Genomic DNA, 26889 nt, shown 5'->3' on the forward strand with positions numbered 1-26889 from the left:
AGCAAAAGACATGAAGCAGTATTTCTTTGAAAAGTTTATCCTGATAACAAATAAGCACATGAAAGATGTTCAACATCACCAGCCATTAGGGAAATGCAAATTAGGATTACAATGAGCTATTACTACACACCTATTAGATCAGCTAAAAAGGTAATAACATCAAATGCTGGCCAGGAGGCAAGGAAACTGCACCTGTCATACAATACTGTTGGAAATGTAAAATGGTACAACCACCATGGAAAACAGTCTGGCAGTTCCTCACAAAACCAGACATACACTTACCACACCACTCAGCAATTGCACTTCTAGACATCTATCCCAAAGGAATAGAAACTTAAGTCCATGCAAAGACCCGTATGCAATTGTTCAAAGACTCTTTATTTCTTTTTTTTTTTAAAGATTTTATTTATTTATTTGACAGATATAGAGACAGCCAGCGAGAGAGGGAACACAAGCAGGGGGAGCGGGAGAAGAAAGAAGGGCTCATAGCAGAGGAGCCTGATGTGGGGCTCGATCCCAGAATGCCGGGATCACGCCCTGAGCGGAAGGCAGACGCTTAACCGCTGTGCCACCCAGGTGCCCCAAGACTCTTTATTTCTAATATTCAAAAATTGGAAATAACCAAAATATGCGACAACAGGTGAATGGTCAAACAGACCAAAGTATGTCCTTATCACAGGTTCCTACTCAGTAATACCAACAGACCACTGCTACACACAGCAACTGGAATCGGTCTCGGGGGCATTTTGCTATGTGGCGGAAAAAGTCAATCTCAAAAGGTCACCTACTTTTGAAATGAAATAAGATTTCATTTATACAGCATCCTCAAAATGACAAAATTAAAGACAAGGTGAGGAGATCAGTGGTTGCTGGGATTTGGCAACAGTGGGAGCAGAGGGGCAGGTGTGACAAATCAAGGAGTATCGCGAGGAAGATCTTTGCCAAGGAATAGTTCTGCTTCTTGACTGCAGTGGTGGCTACATGAAGCACACACGTGATCAGATTACACAGAACTACATACACACATGGTAGTGATGCCAGTTTCCTGGTTTTGATATTGTACTGTAGTCATATACATTTTAGCAGCTTGGGGAAACTGGATGAATGGGACACAAGGCTTCCCTGCACCATCTTTGCAACTTCCTGTAAATCTACAATTCTTTCAAAATAAAATGTTTTTAAAAAGCTGGAAAAGTGTCACATAGCATTGCAAGCAAAATGTGCATTTTTCTCCCTTGTTTCTTCTTATATCAAACTTACCATCATGAGGCCAGTCTTGTTTATCCAAATTTTGGACCCTCCAGGTCAATTTTTTCTAATTTCGTTTATTTCCCAACTATAAAATGGAAGTACCTAAATTCACCCAGCGCAGTGTTCCTCAACAGGGGTCCAATGACATTTGAGAAAGGGTAATTTGTTATTGTTGCAAAACTTCCTGCACGGCTGCTTCCAGCCACATGTCACCAAGCGGTGTGCCAACCATGTGGGCAAGCAAAAACGCTTCACATATTCCCAAAACCTCCTGAGAAGGACCTTATTTCCTGCGTTGAGAACCAATAATTTTCTTACTTCATAACAGACTATTGAGAAGTTAAAAATTTTTATCAGGGAGAGTCCTAGATTCTAATAAGCCCCACAAAGAGAATACCCACAAAAGAAACAGCAAGTCAAATTCTAATGTCAAATTTAGCTAAATTTATACTCAATTTCTTATTATAGTCAACTTATTCACTTAGGAGCGATTATGACAGTCAAGGATGCTATTATAAAAGCTGATTACCACTAAATACTGGATATTCATGATGAAAAAAGTTCATATAAGCTCAGAGGTCATTTTATTCTTTGCATCATACTGTCTTTTTGACTCTGTATTCAGTCAGAAAAACTACAGAAGAGAGAAATGACTTCTTTCTTCAACTCAATGAGATATTAATTTGAAGCTCAATTATGATCACTCATCTGACAATCCACTTAACTACCGTATTTGGTCACCATCAGAGAATCACCTATCTACAGGGTGGCTGGGCATTCACAGAAGTCTTGAAGTTTGGGAACCTGTAGAAATTTGAAGGGCTACAACAGAAATAAAGCCAAAATCTCTGAATTTGGAGACCCCCCCTGAAATCAAAGGGAGTAACAGATTGGTTTATAAATGAGTGGGCCCCATGATACTTGAACCTCAGTTCACTAAAAGTGAAGAAACTCCAGCTTACTTATGTTGGAAAATGCAGCCCCGTTCAGAAAGGAAGCCACCAGAAAAAAAGAATATGAACATTTCTCTTCTCAAGGGAAGCATGAAACCTAAATAATTTCCCCAAACTTCTCGCACAATAGTTTCAACATATTATCAATGGGTCCTGGAATTGACTGTTCTTTTGTTCCAAATTACACAGAAACTAATCTTCATTTTGGGAGTCAATTTCTTTTTTTTTCTTTTTTTTTAATTTTATTATTATATTATGTTAGTCACCATACAGTACATCCCCGGATTCCGATGCAAAGTTCGATGCTTCATTAGTTGCGTATAACACCCAGCGCACCATGCAATATGTGCCCTCCTTACTACCCATCTCTAACAAGTCAATTGCTCAGAAGTGCTTGGCAGCACGAACTACTATTCACAAAGCCCATCTCTTATCTGCTTTCTTTTACCCAAATTTGCACACTATTACTAATTACCACTAATCATTGAATCCAATAAACATTACAGTCACATCTATAGCACCTTCTAAAAGCATTAATCTTTTTCTCGGCTCCAATAATGTAAGAACTTATATTTTTTATCGGTTATCTTGTCATCACCAGTGAATTTATCCCCAAAGCCATGAAAGCGGTTTGCATCCCTCCTTCCCTCCCTGGCGGCTCACCTTGTGCTAAAAACGTCAGAATGGAACTCCAGCATGGCTGTGGCCCGGGGAGTGGGGCTAGAGTTGCAACAGGTGAACAAATCTGGCTACCAGCTTGCAGCAACGTGCATTTTAAAGTGCATTCTAGGAATTATTGCTAATGAGCTTGTGTCGTGAAAATGGCACTGAGGAATAGATATTTAAAACCGGAAATGCACTATGGTTTTTGTGAATTTTCGTGACAATTCACAAATTAACAAAAAGACACAAAGGATTTTCTTTATGAGATACTTTTATACTTGTATGTCTTATGTAGCCTGAAATGAATAAAAGGACTTTGGAACACAGCCAAGTTATATGTACATGGAATATATTTTCATTCTCTCTGGAGAGCTTTAATTAGAAAAGAAATATTTGACTCAGGAGAAAATATTTTTGGTGTCTTAATAAAAATAGTATAGTTTCGTAGGGAAACTTTAAAAAAAGACAGTGAGTACATTGCAGTTTAGCTTTTAATAGTTCCAGATGGCCAATGCTATAAAAGGACACCCCCTGTATTCTTTTTTCGTGACCCTGAGGTCACAAATTATCTCTAAGATGTAAGAGCCATTCGTTTTTCTTAACAGTCAGGTTGTTGTTTAGCATTATCCATCCAATTTATCTTGGGCCAAACCTCAGCAATGACAGAAGTAACTGATTAGCCCAAAACTTAGCCAAAGAAATAAATGTCTATTGCTTTAAGCATTTCAGACAGTCCGTCGTAGTTATAAACAAGAGCACTATTCTGGGGTCTAGATGATGGCAGACAGCTGTAGTGACAGAGGCTGAGGGGCAACACCATCATGAACGATTTCCCTATTCTTGAAACATAAAAAAGAAAAAAAAATGAAAACTTTAAAAACTTTGTAAGACTTTGAACAAGTGAAGAATTTATCATGTCAATTTGTTATGTTCAAACATAAATATCTGCACCTTTTCTTTCTGTTAAAAAAAGGTATTTTCCATTATGATAATGAAATTGTCTTGAACCTGCACAGACAATACACAAACTAATGTAATGTACTAATAAATAAGGTAATAAGGTTAATTTCTTTCCCGCTGTCACCAAATTCATGCTAACAGTCTCTCTTCAGCTTGACATCAATTAATGGTTTTAATTCTAGACTCTTGTCACAGTGTTCACCACCCTTCGGTCTAATTAAAATGGATGATGCATGATGAAGATAAAACACACAAGACGTCTGTTCTTGTAACATTTCTGTTCATTAGGATTTTTGCTTTTACAATAAATGGCTTTTAGCACTAACTGCAGCAGAGTAAGAGGAAAATAACTGTTTTATGGCTATGAAGTGTGCTCTTTATATAGCCAGAAAAGGTATAGCATGAGGACCGCTGCTGACTGACCCACTCCTCAGGATGGAAATCCATGGCTCACTTAAGTTAGTTATATCCTGAACACTTCACCTCCAAAGTTACAAAACTCCAATACATGAAACATCCATGATGCATTTTTCAGAACACTCCAAGAAACCAAAATTGACCTTTAGCGATGTTAATTAAAAAAAAAAAATGCTGTAAATGTCTACAGAAGATAACATATACTAATATCAGTTTACCAGAAAAAATTAAAATGAATTTTGGATTGCTACATATTAGATAGTTGTTAAGAATCTTCAAAACAATGTTTAAAACCTTGCAATCAACTCTTTTGGGAAACATTTTACCCCCAAGTGATCGCACTGCCATCCAGAAGCCTCATTCTAGGAACAAAGTTCCTGGATCTTTTCCCCCACAGTATTTCCTCTCTCTAAAAATCAGTATTACAGACATTCATCAAATAAAACCCAAAGGTATGGCAGAATGAAATTTAAACTACAGGCTAACTAGAAGGAATGGTTCAATGTAATAGCAGTTTGTGTCAACTGAATGAATGCTGTTTCTGCCCCTCAAAACACCTCAGCCAGTGGCGGACTTCAGAAACAGCGCGGCTCAACTCATCAATCCTTCAGCTTACCCTGCTACGTAAATCTAACTGCCACCTCCGATACGCGTGCTTCCAATGTGGCATCTACGCTGAATTCCCAGAAGGGGGACAATATTCCACTACATTTCTTACTTTGAAAACAGTCACAATTTTAAGTGGGATTTTAACCTCTTTGTAATACTGAAGTAAAAGCTGATTGAGAAGAAAAAATTTCCATATTCTAAATGGGTGCTGAAAACACTTTTTCATGAGGAGCGCCAACTGTTTTGAAGGCACGCTTCCCATTCAAGGGAAGAAGGCAACTTAGAGATCCACAGAGGAATCATATGACAGGTGGGGAAAAGTGAAACTTCAGCCCTTAATGCTCAAGTGAGATGATATCAGTTTTAAAATATAAAATGGCTGGAAGTTGAAAAAGAGATCAAAGTATTCATAGAGATACTACTAATGACTAATGCAACCACAATTTTTAAAGAATCCAAGGAGTTAGAAGAATGCCTCCTCCCCGTGAGCCCCTGTGCCTGAGCATGGGTGTAGAATTTGTCCACTTTGCTAAATACATGAGCTCTTGGGAACTAGAATGACCGTCTCCGTGGAGTGTTCATTATTAACTCCAGCCTGTCAATCCATCCCCTTCCCAAAGCTCTGCAGTTACCTATTTTCACACTTATTATACTGCTTTATATCAATTTTCTAATGTTAACAGGCTTAAATCTTTTTTCCCTCTGAACAAAGGCAAGGGATCCCTGAGAGAGGTTACAATAACATAATACAAAATTTCTACCATCATATTGTGAAACAACAAAAACTTCTCTTTTATACTAATGGAATACTAGAATAATATTTCACAAACCAACACACACACACACTCTGACACATATTCATTCACTCACATTCTGTTCTGACTTTCACGAATATCAAACCACCTACAGTTACTTCCAGCTCAAAGAGATGTTGCAACGTCAAATACATCTAAGACAGCTCTCATCAAACATAAAATTCCCTTTTCCTACTCCAGTTACAGTCTATCAACAAAATCCATCAAATACACACACACATACACACACCCACATACACACCCCCCCCCACACACACCCCAAGGCTTAATTTGCCCAAATATTGGTCTAAGTAGCGAACTTCCACATAGTTAATAGATTCTTTAAAATTTCTGTTCACCTGCAACAAATTTTTCTTAAAAATGCCTGATGGAACTAATCTTAGTGATTAGAGTTGACTTTTCTGAAGGATTCAAGAGGTCAGAGAAAATATGAAAAACTCTGCTATAGAATAATGTGTATTTCCCACTAAAAGGTTAATTTTTAAAAGTCAAGCTTTGTTCAAATGACAATATGTGATCTAAATGCAAAGATCATCCAGGTTATCTGGGTTCTACTGTCAGAATTCAGGGAGCATGAGCACTAAGTTTCAAGCCAAAATGAGTGAAAATTTGTTTTTTCTTTCAGATGCACAGGGACTACACCTATTACAGCTTTCTTGATTGTTCCTCCTATAATTTCACAAACTTTCTTTCATGCATCTTAAACATACTTGACTACTGCATTATGATATTTTAAAATGTTAATTTCTGCAAAAACTAAAAACATATATTAAATTTTGGAAAGGATCTTACCAACTAAGAAACACCACAAAAAAGTTTTTATCAAGATTTCAAATTATCACGTAAAGCAGATACTGGAAACAATTGGTAAAACCAAAAAAAGAAATGCCAGTGAATGGGAAACACATACAGAAATGCCACACAGAGTCGCAAATGAGGCACCAAGAAGGGGGAGTACCACTTGTGGGCACAAACAGTTCAATGGCCTAGTATTGAAAACACAAACCTTTCAAGAGTGATTATCACTTTGAATAATGGAACATTTTAAGCCGTACATTTCCTTAGCAGCTTTACAAATATCCTTCACATACTGGGACAATTTCATAAGACATTCATTTACCTTTTTCATGTCTCCACTAGAAGCATTCAGTCCCCTTGAAAATACTTCCAAGTACAACTTACTACATAGATAACAGATAAGAACATCAGAATAGGTATCCCTTGCTGAATAACTACAAAACACAAGCCAGTTAACATTATGTCTAAGTCTCATTGAATAGGATGAATAACAAACGAGGTAAATTTTGAGAGTTGGGGAATCTGGCCAGAAACTGCAGCTAAGATTTCATCTTTAAGTCTTCTTTCCTTCTTTCTGTCCTTCCTTCCCATCCATCTGTCTGTTCATACAGACTTGGCCTTGTTTCAGAAAAAGTTTAACATGGTTTTCTAAGAATGTATAAAAATGCAAAATAGATGTGGGGCACCTGGGTGGCTCAGTCAGTTAAGCATCCGACTCTTGATTTCAGCTCAGGTCATGATCTCAGGGTCGTGAGATCCAGCCCCAAGTAAGGCTCCATGCTCAGCGAGGAGTCTGCTTGAGATTCTCTCTCTCCCTCACCCTCTGCCCTTCCCCTTGCTTGTGCTCTCTCTCTTTCAAATAAGTGGATAAATCTTAAAAAAAATGAAAACAGACTTAGCTTTTTAAAAGTATGCACGTGTGGAAATACATATCTTATAGGAAATAAATTAGAAAGGCATAGACCAGTATGTTAACAGTGGTATTATGATGGATAAATTTTTATTTTCCAATTTTAAATTTATGGGTTTTTTTTTCAAATTTTCTATAGCTATGGAATTAGAATACATTAGAATTAGACCTTAAAAATATGTTTTAAACAGGTGAGAAACACGTGGGAAAGAGAAAATGGAAAATGAAAGTTCAGGAATAAGACTCAATAACTACACAAAATGGAAGCCATAATGTAGAGGCAGGTCACGAACACCGGCTCTACACTTGCTCACGATACCATGAAACAATCAACCTGGAGTTCCACAGCCAGTCAGATGAGGGAGCTGGATTTGGCTGACCCAGGAGCCAATGGCCTTTGCTTGCCACCAGTATATCCCCAGTGACTGAACTCTGAGACATGTTGGTAATTCACAGAGAACAAGCGAAGGGGGATGTTCTGTGAATAAATAAGTTGGGAAATGATGAATCTCTATTCATATATTGGTGACTCACAAGGTACATTAACCAGTGTAGGGTTTTGAGAAATAATGGAGTAAAGAAATACGCATAAATTGGTTTAGCCAGATGTTCCTCAAACATATCTGCATGTGGAACCCTTTGTCAGCTGCTAAATACTGTTTGGGAAACTCCCACATCACACAGCTTACATACCAACCTGCAGAGCCTAAGCAGAGATTCCACTGGAGCAAAAACACAACAGAAAGCCAAAAGTTACTCTGGACACTCGGTCAACATAATGGTAGCTAAGTGGGCCTGAAGTGACACAGATCAATGAATTAAATATGTTCTATTCTGGGTTTGGAGCCCAATCCTTCCGTGTGGTAGAGAACAGCCAACAGGGGCTTTGTCCCTAGGCATGCTTAAAAGACAAACCAGTAAGAGCAGTGAGCACTGAATTCATCCTTCAGCTCCAAATACCCATACCTTGCTTGGTTTCCCCACCTAGCCCAAAAGTGGCCAATAGCATCTCTAAAAGGCTAAGGTGCCTTGGTTTGGAGCCTGGAGCTAGAAGTCAAAATAGCACATCATAGGACCAGCTAATGTTACCCCTGGTGTTCTTCCCAATCTCCTCACTTCTCAGGAAGAGAGCCTAGGCGTGCAGGCTCAGGTTGTTGGCAGGGCAGGACTAGTAGAGCCAGAGGACAGATCCACGCTGGGGTCTTCCTCATCCATTTCTCCTAGGAGGACAGCATTTATTCAAGACCCCACCTCCCAGGGATGGCAGCAAGTGGAAGGAGATGGGGAGAAATTAGCAAGGATGAAGTCAAATTTAATCTCAGACCCATGCTCAGAAGAATCTAATTCACGTTCACTATCTAAATAGATCTTAACCTGGTAGGAAAACACATTTTCAATTCTATTCATTATCCTTTCACTTGTTCCATGTTTATATCTTGAGTCATACTCAGGCTTCATGGATGTATATGGACAAAAAATATTTTTGTATACGGACATGTCATAATTAATAACCAGGGGATGTCAAGTTTTCTATTTTTCTATGAAATCACCAAAATAATTTTGGGAACTCAAATAGCTACAGTGGTAAATAATGTTAAACGAGGGCCTCTGCTACCACTCTGCAGTGAGGCAAAAGCTATGAGGAGAATATAAGCAGCGCTTTATTTATTTTTACTTATTCCTCCGCCCAAATTCTTCCCGAAGAAGTTGCAATTTCCATTCTCAAACGAAGCATCGTCAATGCCCACAGACAGAACAGAAAGGAGGAAAGAAGGCTTGCCCTGTTCAAATAACAAACACTACGCAAGCCCCACTTACGTACTTCAGTAAGTCTCATGACTCACTCGCTCTACTACAAGATCCACGAGTTTAAATAAAACATACTTGGAAAACTGTTACTGAAATACAAAGTCAGAGTATAATAGTTTTCTTAAATTATGAAGCTAATTGATTTTTTTTAATGGACCATTCACTTGTTCCTTGACCCTAAAAGATTTTATTCTAGGCCTCCTGTATGTTGTAAATTCATTATGACCAACCTAGTTCCCAGAAGTATTGCATCATTAGAGGTACAGAGATGGAGATTAAAAGCAAAACTGAAAGTGAACTGTGCCTTAGGCAAATTAATAATACAAGTGAAACCATTATGTAAAAATCATTGTTTGGCTGCAAAAACTTGACTATGCATTATAATAAGTATCTTGGAAAACGTTGATAGAATTCTGCATTGAAACACAGGAATCATCTTAAACTGCAAGAAAAGAATACTGCAAATATGAACAATGGTACGGAATTCATAAAGCTATCCCCTAGGGTTGGCATCAAGATAGGGGAGAAGTACAATGTTCCTATCACTCAGATTGTTCTCTAGCAAAATCACATTATTTGCCTGTGGATAAATCGGAGTACGTACATTTAGCTGGTATACACTCTCTTCTATACTCTCTTAGGATCAAAGTTTATAGTACTGAGCAATTAGACGCTACACTGTACACACTAAGACTATTGTGTGCCCAGGGCTGACCACAGTGAGCTTATTAGTAATAGAGTTTGGGAATCACAAAATTGGCGAGGATTAGAAAGAGTCCTAGAAAGCAAGAAAATGGAAGGATTGAAAAAAAACTGGGGAAGAATCAGAAGAATAAACCCAGACTTGCATCACAAATTAAAAGTCCCTGTTTTTCCCACGTATATATTTAATACTCTGAAAAGCTACAAACAGAGAATCAGAGTAACTAGACTAGCCTAAAGCCTCAGACGTAGGCGAAAGAGGAGTGGAAAATATCCAAACATTAATTTCTTCTAAAGAAAACGATGGTAGAATATTCTTTCTAGTTCTTTCCTTCATTATGAGTCAGACTTGTGGGACGCTACCATGCCCCGACTCGAGAATCTGGAGTTGAAGATGCTGGGCTCTAATCTTAGCTATGGACAATATTTAGTCTTTTAGCCTTAATCAAGACACCCTCATTCCCCAGATTATTCACAGCACAACACGGCACAGTGTCTCTTGCTGCGGGGGCTCTGAAACTGCAAAGGACGGACCCAGAGGAGCTGGCTGTGAGCCTGTAAACCCGGGTAACAGAAGTGCCAGGCGACTTTCTCATCCCCTGGGAATGACAGCAAGAGAAATTCTAATCAATTATCTGCCTAAAGTAACTTTTCATTCATTTCACTGGGCTTTGGGTTCTTACCAAGGAATGACTCAACAACAGATAACAATCTTTCTGGAAGAGATGCAATCAAATTTAAGTGGAAAATGTCACAAAATAGGATAGGGAAATAGAGGAAAAAAAGAAAGAAATGTCAGGTTCAAGAGGAAAACAACATAGCAAGAAAGGCTTCTCAATTCTTATTATAAATCAAAGTATTTTAAATGAGATATAAAAATTCAAAGTTTTATTTTCCAGGGAAATAGACTTAAAAATTATCGTAAAATATTATATACACATAAATGAATGAAATGGAATTGTAACTATTTCTTTGTGATTTTAAAAGTGATCATAAATTCAGTCTTAATGCTTATTTAATTCATCTAATATGCCCTACTATCTTCTAGGCAAAAACCTTAACTCAACCATTAAAATTCACTTTAATGCCTCAAATAAATATACGGTTTTTCTTTGAATCTTTCTTTACATTGTATTTATCCCACAACCATCAGTGTTTGGACTGACACAGAAAAAACTAAAAGCTCATTGAGTATAAATTCTTCATATTAAAAAAAAAAGAAAGAAAAAAGAGTAGAAAGGACAAAAAGCTCTATCTGGCGATATTTAATCAAACAACTGAAATCTACCTCTCCTGCTCCTGCTTCATTCGTATCCTCTCCTCTTCTGACGTAAGGGAGTCCTGTATTTTTATTTTACCCGTTTTCTCAATCTTGTCATCTTTTCGATGTTTGCCAAACCTGTTGATAACAAAAAATTCTAACTTGTCAATATATACAAAATGAGTTTTCATTCTTTGTGACAAAGACATATATTCTCAATGAAATGTGACCTTCCTCAAAATGAGGGCCAAAAGGTCTCCTGCAATTGTCCAGTTTTTCCCCAATATGAATATTTTCAATCAGATTATGGGATTCATTTTTAATTAGAACTTTCCAGAGACTTCCCTTTTGAAAATGGCCTCAATCCCCATTTTTCCTTTGGCAAAACAAAAATAAACAACAACTTTTTAGTTCATCCTTACTGAACAAACAATTAATAAATGTATAGGGCTGAATACTTCAAATGCGAGAGGCCAAAAGTCTGCACTAGAATCGGTTGCTCTTATGACTAAAGAATGGTAATCCACAATCATCTACTTAATAATCTCTCCATATACAATGATTCTTCTTTATTTTCGCAGTCAGGTTATTGGAAACATTCATCATAGTTTAAAAACTGACAAACAAGGCTACGTTTGCAAGGTTTGAAGTGCAAAGGATAATTTACATTGCTGTAACACTTTGAGCTTATTAAGTTGAAAGCTTTAAGGCATTCTCATCAAATACTATTCCGAAATCCGATGAAAAGCAATAGCTGAATGTGGCATCTTTGCCTTTGAAATCTGCATCTGATCAAAAACAAATACGAGGAACAGACACATGATTCAAAACTAGTCCACACGAACTTTCACAGACCGCCATGGAGCTGGAAGCTCTCTGCGAAAACACTAACACTCCATTCTGGCATCTAAAATACCTCCAGAGCCGAGATTTGCTATCAATTCTTTGTCCTGCTCTGTTGCTTTCTTCTAAAAACGACCATTTGCCTGGAACGCATGCACTACATACCCTCGAATAATATTCATCTTACTGACTTAGTCACCAGATATTTCAAAAAAGAAATCTTTTATAGACAGCTACTCAACTAAGCATTCATCGATATATAAAATATATCGAGTATTTCTTTCAGAGGACAAAATAGGGATCTAGCTTATGCTGAACAATTAATCATATTGAAGAGGAGAAGAGTAAAGAAAAAAAAAAGGTAGTCCAAAACTAATATAAAAGAGAAAAAAGGTATTTTAATTAATGGCCTGGTTGGTAGCATAGGTCTTTCTTCTATTAACATAAATCTGATTTCAAACACTGGTTTAGACATGAAGTATGCATTGGAGTATCTTACACATTTACTAAAGTAACACTGTTTGCAAAGGGGTTTATAAATAAGGAAGGGAGAGCATTCTAACAATGTTAGAATAGAAATACTACCACTACTCATCCTTTAAAAACTATGTATATTATTAGAGAGCATTTAAAACTGCCTATAAAATTACCTTCTATAAAGTAAATCTATCCTCAAATTGTAATGGTATTTAGAAATTGGAAGATCATTGCAATTGCCAAAAAGCAAAAAAGAAAAAGAGGAAAAAGTCCCTAAGAACTTAAGCCCAGAATCTGACCACTTCTCACAAGGGATAAAATATGCACTATGCTTTTAAAACAAATAGAAAGCATTAAAAATAAAACTTTCTTTTTCCTTTATTTTTGTCAATATTATCAATAACACCTAAGAGTTAGGCATAATGACTGACTTTAAAGAATGAATTAGTAAGTAAATGAAAGAGCAAACATAAAAAACTGACATATCTCAGTAGGAGCCAACATCTAAATCATAATGTTCATTCATTTGACAAAAATTTATTAAGCATCTACAGGGGTTCAGGTGAGAGGACAGAGCTGGACAAATTAATCCGAGCATCATCAGCATGGAGATGATATTTAAAGCCCCCATGAATTCCCATCCTGAAAACTCTGTAACACTGAGGCATCTGGAAACACAAGATGTATTAAATTCTAATCAAGAAAAGCATTAAGTTCAAATCTTATACATGGTATTTACTTAAAAGAGGGCTTCCTAAAGGAAAATCATTCTAAGCATTTAGTTTTTCAGTTCATAAATATCCCTCAAATGATACAATGTTGGCTTGTTGACCTGTTTTGTTTTGCTTTTAAAGATATGTGCTGGTTCACATTCTAGATTACACACATTCAAACCCATATCCTATTTAAGAAACACTATGCCATGACACGAGATACACAGTTGACCCTTAAACAACACTGATCCTCTTATACCCAGATTTTTTTTTTGATATAGTACAGTGCTGTAAATGTATTTTCTCTTCCTTATGTTTTTCTTTTTTTTTTTTTTTTAAAGATTTTATTTATTTATTCAACAGAGATAGAGACAGCCATTGAGAGAGGGAACACAAGCAGGGGGAGTGGGAGAGGAAGAAGCAGGCTCATAGCGGAAGAGTGATGTGGGGCTCGATCCCATAACGTTGGGATCACGCCCTGAGCCGAAGGCAGACGCTTAACCGCTGTGCCACCCAGGCGCCCCCCTTATGTTTTTCTTAATAACATTCTCTTTTCTCTAGCTTACTCTATTTTAAGAATACAGTATATAACACATCCAAAATAAGTGTTAGTCGACTATGTTACCAGCAAGGTCAATAGTTGGCTATTAATAGTTAAGTTTATAGGAAGTCAAAAGTTACGCATGGATTTCAACTGCACAGGGGGTTGGCACCCCGATCCCTGTTTTGCTCAAGAGTCAACTGTGTATCTCTCTGTACCAAAAGGTATAGTTTAATCTTACAAGAAGATCATGTACGTCATGACTTTGAACTAATAATATGAGAGAAAATTGAGAGTGGTTGACTTTTCCATGTTTTATTTTATTTTCTTTTTAAAGATTTTATTTATTTAACAGAGAGAGACAGCCAGTGAGAGAGGGAACACAAGCAGGGGGAGTGGGAGAGGAAGAAGCAGGTTCATAGCGGAGGAGCCTGATGTGGGGCTCGATCCCATAACGCCGGGATCACGCCCTGAGCCGAAGGCAGACGCTTAACCGCTGTGCCACCCAGGTGCCCTGACTTTTCCATGTTTTAAAACAGTTTAGATATTTTTGGTCCCAAACCTAACATTGAGTTTAATTAGCTATGTTAGATCTTATCTTTTAATGATCTTGGCCCTACTTTGTGGAAAAAGTTTCAGTTTTAGATCTCAGTCTATGAACTTTCAACTTTCATCTTAAGTATACATGATTTAAAAAGAATTAAAAAGAGTGAATCCTGACTCAGATTTAAGAACTGAATTTTTTCTCATTTATTTGATATTAAAATATTAGTGTCCTAGGCTGCCCCTGAATCACCAGAATATACTATTTTATTATTTGTAGATTTATTGTCAAACTGTTACAGTACACTTTCTTTTTGAAATTACAAATTCAAGATTGATATATTAAAAAGCAAAGAAGGCACAGATAAAATGTTTATAGGTTAGCATTTGGACATTTCCCTTAATGCCTGCTTTAGTTAATAAATTATGTGATTTCTTTAAGGCATACTATAAAAGCACGGCATATTACTTTATAATTGGGGTAAAAATGAATCCCTTAGTTGTAATTTTTTGACAGAAATAAAGACTGTAGGTGAAAAAAATATACCAAGCCTTCTAGAGTGTAAAAAGAAAAAGAACGTAGCTATGCCCTCATTCACTCTCATTGCCAATATATTGTAGTGCTCTCTCTTAATCTATAGTTGTTTAATTTTTCCTGCAAAGAGGCGGGATGTCCCTGAAAAATTTTGGCTACACATGTACTTTCAAAGTCAATTTCACAGTTGAAATCAGTGATCAACCTATGAAGATAATCATTTAATAGAAAACTGCTTAAAACTTGGAAGATATCAACCACATTTATTTTATTATCTTTTAAAAGCCACAGATGAATTTCAAATGGGTCACGTTCCCAAAAAATGGCAAGGCTGAAAAAATCATGTACTAATGGTATGTCTAGGAAGCAAACCCATTTTCAGCAAAGAATCAGCTTTGGAACTGCCTTCTGACTAACCTCCCCCCTTAACATGTTCAAACAGAAAACTCGACCATCCAACAGGTGTGACGCTAGGATAGAACACAGTCATGGACCCTACCACTCGGGAAGATTCTGCTAGCAATACCCCAGGATATATTAACGTAAGGGAATGACTTTTTAAAAACATGGACATGGGGCACTGGGGTGGCTCAGCTGGTTAAGTGGCAGACTCTTGACTTCAGCTCAGGTCATGATCTCAGGGTCCTGGGATGGAGCCCCAAGATGGACTCTGCACTCAGTAGGGAGTCTGCCTGAGAATCTCTCTCCCTTTCCCCTTGCCCCTCCCCCTTGCTCGTGTGCTCGCTCTCTCTCTTAAAAAACAAAATGAAACAAAAAAACCCACAGAGATAAAAAGAAAAACAGGAAGCTTGAGAAAAAGCTAATATAGAAAAATTTCAGAGGTACTGCTACATGAAGAAGGTGCAGTGAAAAAAATGCCACCAAGCCCCTGAAGACTCCTTCACAGCAAAATACAGCCAGATGGGCCATGTCTTCTCAGAGTAGAATTGATTGTAACATTTCTTAAACATACGGCTTTCTTCATAAAGAATACAGCGATGTTTTCATTCAGCTAAAGTAATCTCCAAGTAATCTGCTAAATGGGTTTCACTATGACGCGTTACAAATGAGATCATTGCCGGCTGCCGGAGCAGCCATATTTATTACTATAGCAAAGAACAATGGGCAAAACATGCACTTGTTGATGAAAAGAGAAAGAGAAAAAAAAAAAGAATAACAAAAGATTGCAACAAAATTCTGTTGTTTTCATACAGAAAAAACTCTCATTACAAATTTACTGGTGAGAGTTTCGTGCTATTGAACCATCATTTCAGCTTTTAGTAAATTAACCTAATTCTCTCTGCAGTGTAAATAACATTGAAATATCTTATTATTGTATTGCTACTAAAATTAGAGACCTTCAGAAAAAATTATGCTGAATGATATAACGCACAGCATTTGACTATAAATAAAATAAAAATATAATTGGATTTATAATGAATGGCTTTTCCTAGTGTCGTATTTGAAAACGTGATATAGTAGAAGTCTTAAAAATCTTTTGCCATACTTAAAAATAGATGAACAGAACACCCAGCACCAATTATCTTATAAGCTTTGAGGAACAATTTTTGAAATAAGATTTTCTTCAAAAAAGAAAATCACTGAAATGTCACCTAGAAAGTTGGTATTTCTCACTGCTAATTACCAAGGTCTTCATTTCTAAGGAGGGCTTTGCTATAATACTTGCCTTACTATTTATCCTAACGAATGTGTAGGTGAAGTGATACTGCTTGCCTGGGGGAGAGAACTGAAATGGCTCAAATACAAATAGAGTGTCAGTGACTAGAAGCCACCCATCCTCCCCCAACACCCAACTTCTCCACTGGAATGGCCAACATGGTCATTTAACTCAATACCCTGCCCTGTATTTTGCCCCTCATTTCTATATATTTGCATCATCACATGATTTAACCACTTCCTTTCTCTGGGAACTCATCTTTTTCTGGAACCTTCTAGGTGTTTCTCATAGACGCAGTTAGTACGGCCCTCGTGCTAACCTGTGTTTGACCACTGCCTGCTGTTAGAATGCTGTAATTTACCCTCAAGATCTTGAGCGATACCAACTGTGCACTGAGCTGGATTCAAGATTCTGTACAGAAACGTGAATACCCTGTCCTGTGTTATTCCTATGTTCCAATCAAACTCTCTGAAATGCCTCAGGAACATACTGTTCACTCAAATCAAAGCAAAATCATGAGTTTTCAACACTATTCCTCTATTGTCCTTTTGTGTCATACTTTTCCTGAACGGTTTTGATCCAACTTTCTCTAGAAAAATCTTTTCAATCGATTATGGCTCAATCTTTTCTCACATTCTTGGTGTCAGCATTGAGTTCTCTCAATCCTTCACTCTGGTCTCTTACAGAATTATGAACTTATTTTTTTAAGATTTTATTTATTTATTTGTCAGAGAGAGAGAGAGCACAAGCAGGGGGAGTGGCAGGCAGAGGGAGAAGCAGACTTCCCGCTGAGCAAGGAGGTCGATGTGGGACTCAATCCCAGGAACCTGGGATCATGACCTGAGCTGAAGGCAGACACTTAACCGACTGGGTCACCCAGGCATCCCTATGAACTTATTTTTGTCTTAAAGCCTTAAATTGTTATAAATTTTAGTTGAAAAAAAATTCTAGCTATATATCTTTGTAGATTGTTTCACTGTACTCTTACCCATATGCACTGAAGGTATATTCTGAAAATCAAAGTCTAAAGATCGGTCACCCCGTTCAATGTCTATATTTGACATAGAAACTGAGGCCCAAGGGGTTTTACAGAGCTGCCCGAAGTCACACTGCAAGGTATGAATAGAGTTCAGGTCACCTCATAGCTAGTTTAAGAGATCTCACTGGGTCTGAACTTGGATACTCCTAGAGAAATTGAAATTCCTAGACCCATGAAGTTCATTTTGTGTAAATCCTTAAGTGAGACATATAATTGAACACCTGTTGAATGCTCTTTTGATTACTTAATTACATTTAACTAGAATTTATTGAATTTTTATTATGTACTTTATTTCATTGATTTCCACAACCAGCATGTGAGGTAGCTGTTATCATCCTCCTCTTTAGGGGAAACCCCAGGGGAATTCAATGATTTCACAGGCCATGTAGCAAGTAAGTAGCAAAGCCAGACTTTAGACCCAAGACTCTTTTTACCACACCTAGCCCCCTCAAAAACTTGAGGAACCAAAGACAATCAGTCACTCTTATGCTTTTATACTCAGAGCAGCTGGTTAAATCATCTTTGTGGAAATAAATGACGTAAAGCTTGCATTTCCTGCAGCAATGAGGTCCAAAGGACATTGTTCCCAAACAAACTTGTCTATGAAGGCCACGAATCTGCACGCAAGGTCAAGAATTTATCCCCAACGCAAGGTCAAGAACTTATTCCCAAGGTCAAGAACTTATCCTTTGGAAAGGATCATAAAAACTACCCGCATACTCACTGCTAGGACACTGCCAATATTTCTAAATACAATGATACTCCACAAGTCAAAACTGTCGGTACTGACATATGCAAATACTGCCACACAACAGCAGAAGCATGTCAAACTGTCCAAACCCAATCAGAGGGTAAAACAGCAAGAAATCACCACATGCATTTATCTTTTATGATAACGCACTCATAGTTTCTGGCCCTATATATAGATTTTTTTTTTTTTTTGGTGCCTCAGCCTCCATTTTACAAATAAGAAAAAGACAAGTCACTTCTAACATGTCCTTCCCATACAGGATCTTACATATTTTAGTGACATTTTAAGAAATCGCTACCATGATAGCGGACTGATTTGCTCAGCAGTAGATTGTGGCAATGCTGGATGAATCAGGGAAGAGAAGGCTGATTATGAAAAGCAGAAAGCCCCTATTTAGGCAAAAAAAAAATCTTGGTAATCAACAATGATGAGAACGGAGGCTTAGAAAGGGTACATGACAACTTGATGGTGCTTTTACAAATGGGATGCAGTTTTAACTTGGCGGAGTGTGGCAGGGGTTCTCTTTAAAAGGAAATTCACAAACTTGAGAACCATTATTTGATTGTGTACAGTTTTCATCAGTGCTAGTCTGATTAGATTTAATAAACTAAATTTGCGTTGCCTGACATCCAGAAAAAAAAGAAGAACTTTTTAAGAAAATATAGCTTCTACTTAACCAAGCTAGAACAGCCTTTAAACATGCAGTGTATGTACCCTTAATGGACAACACACCCTTTTCAGGACTCCCATTAAGTGTCCCTGTAAGTGCACTCTTCCCCTGGCGAAGCCTGCGTTATCTAATCAAGGATGCACTGATACGCCTGGTAACCTGACACTTCAGGAGTCCTGGAAGGATATGGAACAAAGAAATATTACAACAACAATGAAGAAATTGAACCTAGCACATTATCAATTTTAATTTTATAAGAACCACTGTAAATCCCAAATATCTTTAAAAAAATAAAACAACAAAAACGAAAACCAAACACCCCCCCCCAAACATACACACACAAGACCGACCATGGGATCTAGATAGAAAGACTTAAGGAAAAAAAAAAACAAAAACAAGCAAACACAGTAATCCTTCAAAACACAAGATAAATACATAAATAACTCTGAAATAATATTTATAATCTGTATTTAGAGCCATTCAAGGAAAATGACAGAAGATGAGTGGAAGTGTATCTTAATTATGATGTTAAAGCTTTTCAGGCATCAGCTAGTTCGTGGACTACATGACATATTTTCTGTAGCAAATAAATTCCCTTTGTAAAATGGGGTCAATCAATAATTACTGCTCTATACAAGATTTTTATAAGGCTTGATACACCTTATTTTTTTCCAACATATACCCACAGGTACTCAAACCACACAAACCCCGTAACACCAAACATGCAGACGCAAATAACATGCAAAGTATATTTTTTTGTTTCCCCTTTAACTATACTGACTTTATAATAAATGATATATATATATAATATATAAAATAAACACACACACCCCTAAACATAATAAAAACAACACATAATTCTGATTTTTTCTAAATGCTTAATTTGGCACTGAAATCAGTCATGTCCACATGATGATTTTGAGAGTGCCTTTCACACAACTACTGCCACGGATCCTTTCTTCACTACTATACTCCTAATTCTTGCACTGTTCATTTTAATGCATTATTGTTTCATAATACAATACTCCAAATTGCAAATTACATTTGGCTCAAGAAGTGATTATGAAAAATACTATCACTGCTGCCTTTGCTCGAATAACTCTGATAATAATGAGAGATTGATTAAGCTTTAGGCAGCCCAAGTGATGAGAAGGGTCAATTTGAACATTTCTATTAAGCTTCTTTTGTTAAATCCAACACTTTGCCAGGTCAGAGGCAAATAATCATACCCTACATCTGGTTACCATGGTTTTCCTTTTCCTAAAGCATCAGAACAATTTAGTAAGTGGTACTGCCCCAAAGGCAGTCCCCATAAGAAATGCTAATAAGACCTAAGTCAAAAAACACATCTATTCAAAAGGGCACTTGAAAAAAAGAAGTAAAAGGTAGAAAGATGCTTTACTCTATACCTTTTTTTTTAAGGACAAAGAATCAGGAGTATTTAGTACCAGAGATAATCTTAGTAATTTCTGATGCCATCTGCCTGATACTCAAATTGGCATCCAGGTTGTAAATGCGTCTGTGGCACTGTAAACACATGCACAGTTTAGGAATATCTTTTTTGAGTTGGAAATATTCACCCTCCATTAAATACGCACTGCAAATCAAATTCCAAGTTTTAACTACTGATAGGAGATATTTAGTTATGGGTACATGGAAACACTCTCAAATATGTACTGTACCTCTATGTTCACAGAGCAAAGGGAAGCGACAAAGGAAGAAAATATGATCATTGATGCCTGGGGGAGGGGAGGGGAAGAGACCTTTTGTATAGCTCCTGGAAACTTTGAAAGATTAAAACTTCCCCAAAGATCTCATTATCTGTAAAGTTAAGGTGTCAGTCAGCACTTTTTTCTGTTGATGAGAGCAAACAATTTCTGTTGATTCACATTTCTTAGCAAATGCTCTCTACAGAGTAAATTAAGAGGCACTGACTTTCATTTTTTATCTTTTGCATATTCAGATTTAATAGTAGGGAGCGGATACATTTGATAAAGCCCAACAGAGGGCTCTGCGGGGGCGGGAGCTGGAGGCCACACCTAATTCTTGGAGCAGAGAAGGGCAAGCAGAGTCCTGCAGAGGCTGCTGGCTGCCCAGGCCTCCCTGCTCACACCCGGCCTCCCTGAGTCGCACCATCCTCTCAAGGAACAAAAGCCTCGCAGTCACATGCTTGGGGAAAGTCAGTGTTCCCTCCGCAGGCCTCGATCCTGGTGAGTTTCACACACACAGAAGAGGACCTGGTGACGCGGGAAAACGGCCATGGCCTTTCTCCAGAAAAGCTCCTTTCCTCTTCTGCGCTCTGATTCACTCCACCGGGACGCACAGCACTGCCTCTTAGCTATGACTCAAGTGTGGCTCAGAACGCAGCTGGTTAAGTAGGATCTGAAATCTCGGAGTGGCTCCGGCGCTCGAGTGACAAGGCCTCAGAACCAGGAGACATGTTGACCGTCTCATCTCCAATCACCACACCCCCCACGGAACAGGGAACATGAAATCTGACAAATGGCAATCCACCACGTTTTCCCTTATTTGACGAAATAGTTCAACAAGCGCTTAAATATAGAACTTGTTGATTTGTGCACTGGCCTGGAATTCCTCTCATCCCAGCTTATTTCCATCTCCTCGCCACAGTCTCGTCTGCCCTGCCTGCTGTGTGGTCTGAGGCCCCACCGACTCCCCTGCAGGCGCAAGCCAAAAAGAGGAGCTCTGCAAGAGTGCGCCCTGTTTGTCCAAGAGACCGTCCTGGAACCAGAGCCAATACCACGGATATCAGTTTAAATTCTCAAGTCTCCCCAGTTACAGTTGCTGTTACGGGAGATCATTACGCTGCTTTGCCTTGGCTGAAGTTTGAAACTGTCTGGCCGAAACTAGTGTGTATAATCATGGGGTATTAGCAAACATCACTCTATTGAGGACAGTATATAATAGAAACAGATACACTTGTACCCCAAAAGATAGAAATAACCCCTACATCCTTTATAGCAAAGGCACTCAGAATACTTATCTAGACACTAATAAACTAATGCAGGCATAAGTAATCTAAGGGAAGAAAAGCCCGTGAGAAAAGAACTTGAATAACACGAGCCGACAGATGCACGGCACCTTAAAATTCCAAAAAGCTTTCCATACATATTCTTTCACTTAGTTCTTAGAAGAGCAAGAGAAGGAGATGTGTGAATGGGAACCGGAGGCTGACGGGTGAAGTGGCAGGGGTGGCGGGGCTGGGTTGGGAAGACAGAGCTTCAAATCCACGTCCCCAGTTCTTCCTACCACAGAATCCTCTTCTCCCCGAGATGGACCTCAGCCTCTCTGAATGCCTCTTAGGTTCCCCATGTTATTTTATATGCTGGCAGCTCAAGAAGAACAATCTCTATTTATGACACTGAAATCATATTAAAAATAAACTTTAAGAAAGATCACCATGTAAGCCTCCCAGATAGACTGCAACATACTTGAACATTTTCAGTGTAATTCTAACTCTTAAGCATCCACCAAAATGCACGGGGCTGGGTTCCTCCACACGGGATAGTAACTGAAATGAGCCACTCATGGGGATCCAAGGACAACCTGACGTAAGACACGGAAGCATTTGGGTAGCTTGCCTGAAGATCAACAACCCAAGTACATGCCACATAGCAGTGGCGACTGGCCAGGGACAATATTTTTCCAACCTTGGCATTCTTGAAATTTTGGCCCAGACAATCCTGTGCAGGGGTGGGTGCGGAGGGGGCTGTCTCATGCATCCTAGGATGTTCAACAGCATCTGTAGCCTCTAACTGTACCTGCCGCTAGCACCCCTCCCCGCAGGTGACAACCAAATAAGTCATCACACACCGCTAGAAGTCTATGGGGCCAAGCCCTGGGGCTGAGGACCACTGGGCTAGGGTTTCAGATGAGCAACTAAGTTCACTGCGATATCTTCATTATTTACAAAAAACAAGAAGAGGCTCACAGGGTAGTGAAAGGTCTGTCCTCACCCCACAATGCCCCATTTATTTCAGGACCACTTCCTTTTTTTTTTTTTAAAGATTTTATTTATTTATTCGACAGAGATAGAGACAGCCAGCGAGAGAGGGAACACAAGCCAGGGGGAGTGGGAGAGGAAGAAGCAGGCTCATAGCGGAGGAGCCTGATGTGGGGCTCGATCCCATAACGCCGGGATCACGCCCTGAGCCGAAGCCAGACGCTTAACCGCTGTGCCACCCAGGCGCCCCTCAGGACCACTTCCTAAACACTAAAGAAGGGGGTCTCCTTCTCCTGAGATGATTAAGATTGAATGAGGGTGACCCTCTAAGTCCCAGAAAGCAAGATCTAGCATGCTGTAACCCCATAATACACTTGCGGAATGTAACCATAAAAACCAGTTAGGTTAAAAAGGCACCAAAGTCAGCATAATCAACATTAGGACACTGATTAAGAGCTTGTATTCCAAAATCAGAAAGACGAAAGTTATTTGATGTACGACAATTGGCGCTATTAAATAATAAAAATACTATCCATAAAAAAATAGTAGCAAAGATTAAATGCAATCATGTTTTAAAGCATGTAACACCCCATGGGCAGAAATCACCACTCAATAAGTAATATACATGATTTTCTAACAAAAATATCTATATATTCGTTCCTTCCTCCATGTCTACATAGCCCCTCTAGGCTAAGTCGGGAAGACCATGACCGTACCAAATGGTAGATACAATAAGGCTTTCCAGTATTTGTGGCCCACTCCCTGTCTTTCCGGTTAAGCCAAAATGATCTGGCCAATCAAGGCTGGTCTTGGCCAGCGCAGTAGAATGAGGGTGAACAACAGCCCAGTGCTACAAAGCAGCTGCAATTTCAGAGGCCTGCGGCCACCTGCCTTCAGAAACAGTGACTCAGAAAGGTCGCTCCCAGGAGCAGACATACCCTAGCAGGTGCTGCTGGCTGCTGCCAGTATCCACTCTCCTTGTCCTCCTTAGAAATGGAACCCCGATTTGGTAGGACAGGAAATGTGCCTACTTGAGATAAAATTACTTTCCCCAGGCTCCTTTGAGAACAGGAACAGAAGACAGTAGTAGACAGTTAAGGGTGTAAACCCTGGAGCCAGATTTCTGGGTCAAAATCCCAGCTTTGCCTTACTAGCCATGTGACACACAGCCACACAACTCACTCTGCTTGGACAACTTACTTAACCTCCCTGAGCCTCGATTTTCTCTTTAGTAAAATGCAACCCCCTCACAGGTTTATACTGAGGATGAAATGAATTACACATGCACTCTGCACTGACACAAATAAGCTCTCGATAAATATTAACTAGTCTATCATTACTGTTATTGTTAAATTCTGGCTCACAGAAATTGATATGGACCTTCTGGGAATGGTCTGTGGAAAGGGGGTCGATGCCACTGATCCCCTTTCCCCCTTCCTGCTTCCTCTTGCCTAGAATTCTGACAAGATGGCTAGAGCTGTAACCATGAAGTAACCACCAGGGTAGAAATACATGTTTAAGACACTCGTGTTCATCGTGACATTAATTCGCACAAGCCACAAGGTGGGTGCAAACTAAGTGTCTGTCGATGGACGAATGGATAAACAAAATCTGTGGTATACTTACAGTGGAATATTATTCAGCCTTAAAAAGGAAGGAAATCCTGTCACATGCTACAACATGGATGGATCTGGAGGACACTATGCTAAGTGAAATACACCAGGGACAAAAAGATAAATACCATAAATACTGTATGATTCCACTTTTATGAAGTATCTAGAATAGTCAAATTCAGAGAGACAGAAAATAGAATGGTGGTTGTTACAGGCGGGGGAGGGGAAAATGGGTTTGGTGTTTAAAGACAGAGCTTCAGTTGTGTGAGATGAAGAGAGTTCTGGGGGCAAATGGTAGTGATGGTCACACGGCAATGTGAATGTTAATGCCCCTGAAGGGTACACGTAAAAATGGTTAAGATGGTAAACATTATGGCTACTTTACCACAATTAAAAAAATAAAGAAAAATGTAGTATGGGTGGCTGAATAAACAGGAGGGGGAGACACTGCTGACACTCTGGGCCCGACATACAAGCCTGAGTGCCAATCTCCAGACTTCTTTTAAATTAGAGACAAATAAGCCTTGTCTCGTTTAAAGACAGTTCCTTGGGTCTGTGCTGCAATCAAACCAATAAAGTCATGGAGATAAGAAAGCAAGAAGGAGAGTTTCCTTTCACGTATTCGGCTTTCCAAACAGAAAAGGAAAATACATTCTTTGCAGCATCTTCGTAAATGATCCCACCCTCCCATCAATACCCCACAATTGAGCCCCACAGTTCCCAGCAACTAATTTGCTCTTCAAGATGTCACCCTCATGGTCAACCCAGGGTGGCCAACAGGGGGCAGGAGGGAGCCAGCAGCCTTCCAAGAGCATAAGAGCAAAATTAATGGAGACAACTGAAGAAAGCCACCCACACGAAGCCTCATTGTGTTAGGCCAACACTGCTGTTCCAGCTGAAAGACTTTCAGCACAAAACCAAGAAGAAGGCAACATTCCATGAGTCAGACATGATTTTCATTTTCTCCTTATTGTTTCTGATGCTATTTGGATATTCTCTGGTTGGTGACTAGAGACTCCGTCACATGCTTTCTATTACCTTGGCTGCTCATAAGTGTTTCTCTCTCACTTAGATGGCTGCCTGTCAGCCGCACGTATACACAGATAGAGGACACTTCTGAAGGAAAAGGGGTTTTCTCATGGCTGACCAGACCACCTGGAAATAGTATAAAAATTCTGCTTTACTGAATCACCTAACTTCCATCTCACAAGAAAAATAACATTGAAAGGAATTTTGCCAGACTCCATAGATAGGGGTCTACTCTAAGAGTAAAAGCATAGAATTTTGACAGTCAAGATAATAAGACCCATATGGATAAAACTATATTTAAATATGGGACCTTTCCAAACAAGAGTTCCATAGGGAAAATGTTATACACATTTTTTCTATTTGTTCATGAAAATTGAGAAGGCAAATCTAAAATCTTAGTAGTAAACTATTTAAAGACTGTAATGGTATTTATGACCAAACAACAGCTAACTAGTTACGTTTTCTCCTTTTTAAAAAAATAATACTTTGTTTATAATATTTTATTATTGAAAATATAAAGGAAATCAAAATCGTGTCACAGCAGGAAATACACATAATTCTATACTTTCACGGGAAATATATTCCCAGGAAGAAATCTAGTTGAAATGTTTTCGAATGCAACAATGATTACAAAGTGCATAATACACAGAATGATTCATGATAGTAAAAATGCCTGTAAAAAATAATAAAAAGTTTTTTAAAATGATGCAGATAGGCAGAGCACAGCCAGGAACCCTTCAGAAAAGGCAACAAACTAAAAATAATGGGCACATGCTTAATATACCAATTTCAATAGTTTATATAAAGCACTAATAACTTGAATATATCCCAAACTTTATATCCCCTTGGATAGAACATAAAAGATGAACACTGTTGCCTTGAAACACAAAGATATCTGTAAATGGTAAATCAGTTTCTTTCTTTCTTTTTTTTTTTTTAAGAAGCCACGGGAATGGGAGTACTCATGAATCTGGAGAAAGTAGGTCCTGAGAAACAGAGTCTGAGCATATACGCAGGTATAGAGTGAGGGCTCTTGCTTATGTCTTACAATGGTTAAATGTCACAATTAAAAAAAGGAGGGGCGGCTTTCAAAAAAGGTAATTTTAAAGCTGGCACTTTGAGGAAGGAAGCTATTTATCTGACCTAAGTACTTTTGTTTTGTAAACATGAGAGAAAATTGGAACTAAGGTCCTATTATAATTTAGAGCAGCTGATATCATCAGGATCCACATTCACTCTGGTCACATGCTCAGCAGTTGAACACACCTGCCAACACACGGGAGGAAAGACATAACAGAGAGCGGGAATGAGAAATTCTCTCACTGATCCCATCGTCAACAAAACC

The 26889-nt window shown here is 38.6% G+C and overlaps 1 protein-coding gene across 12 annotated transcripts in view; it reads right to left on the bottom strand.

Annotated features, from left to right (window-relative positions):
• The window catches only part of PARD3 (par-3 family cell polarity regulator), a 656403-nt gene that overhangs the window by 162631 nt on the left and 466883 nt on the right, over window positions 1–26889 (bottom strand). For 9 of the 12 annotated variants that reach the window (XM_034644391.1, XM_034644382.1, XM_034644387.1 and 6 more), the window contains one exon: window positions 11176–11286. The exons of the other annotated variants lie outside the window; for them this stretch is intronic. In XM_034644391.1, coding sequence (XP_034500282.1) covers window positions 11176–11286 — 111 coding nt within the window. The remainder of the gene's footprint in view (window positions 1–11175; window positions 11287–26889) is intronic. 12 annotated transcript variants of the gene reach the window in all.

Source organism: Ailuropoda melanoleuca, chromosome 15, assembly GCF_002007445.2.
Source record: "Ailuropoda melanoleuca isolate Jingjing chromosome 15, ASM200744v2, whole genome shotgun sequence".
NCBI classification, from domain to species: Eukaryota; Metazoa; Chordata; class Mammalia; order Carnivora; family Ursidae; genus Ailuropoda; species Ailuropoda melanoleuca.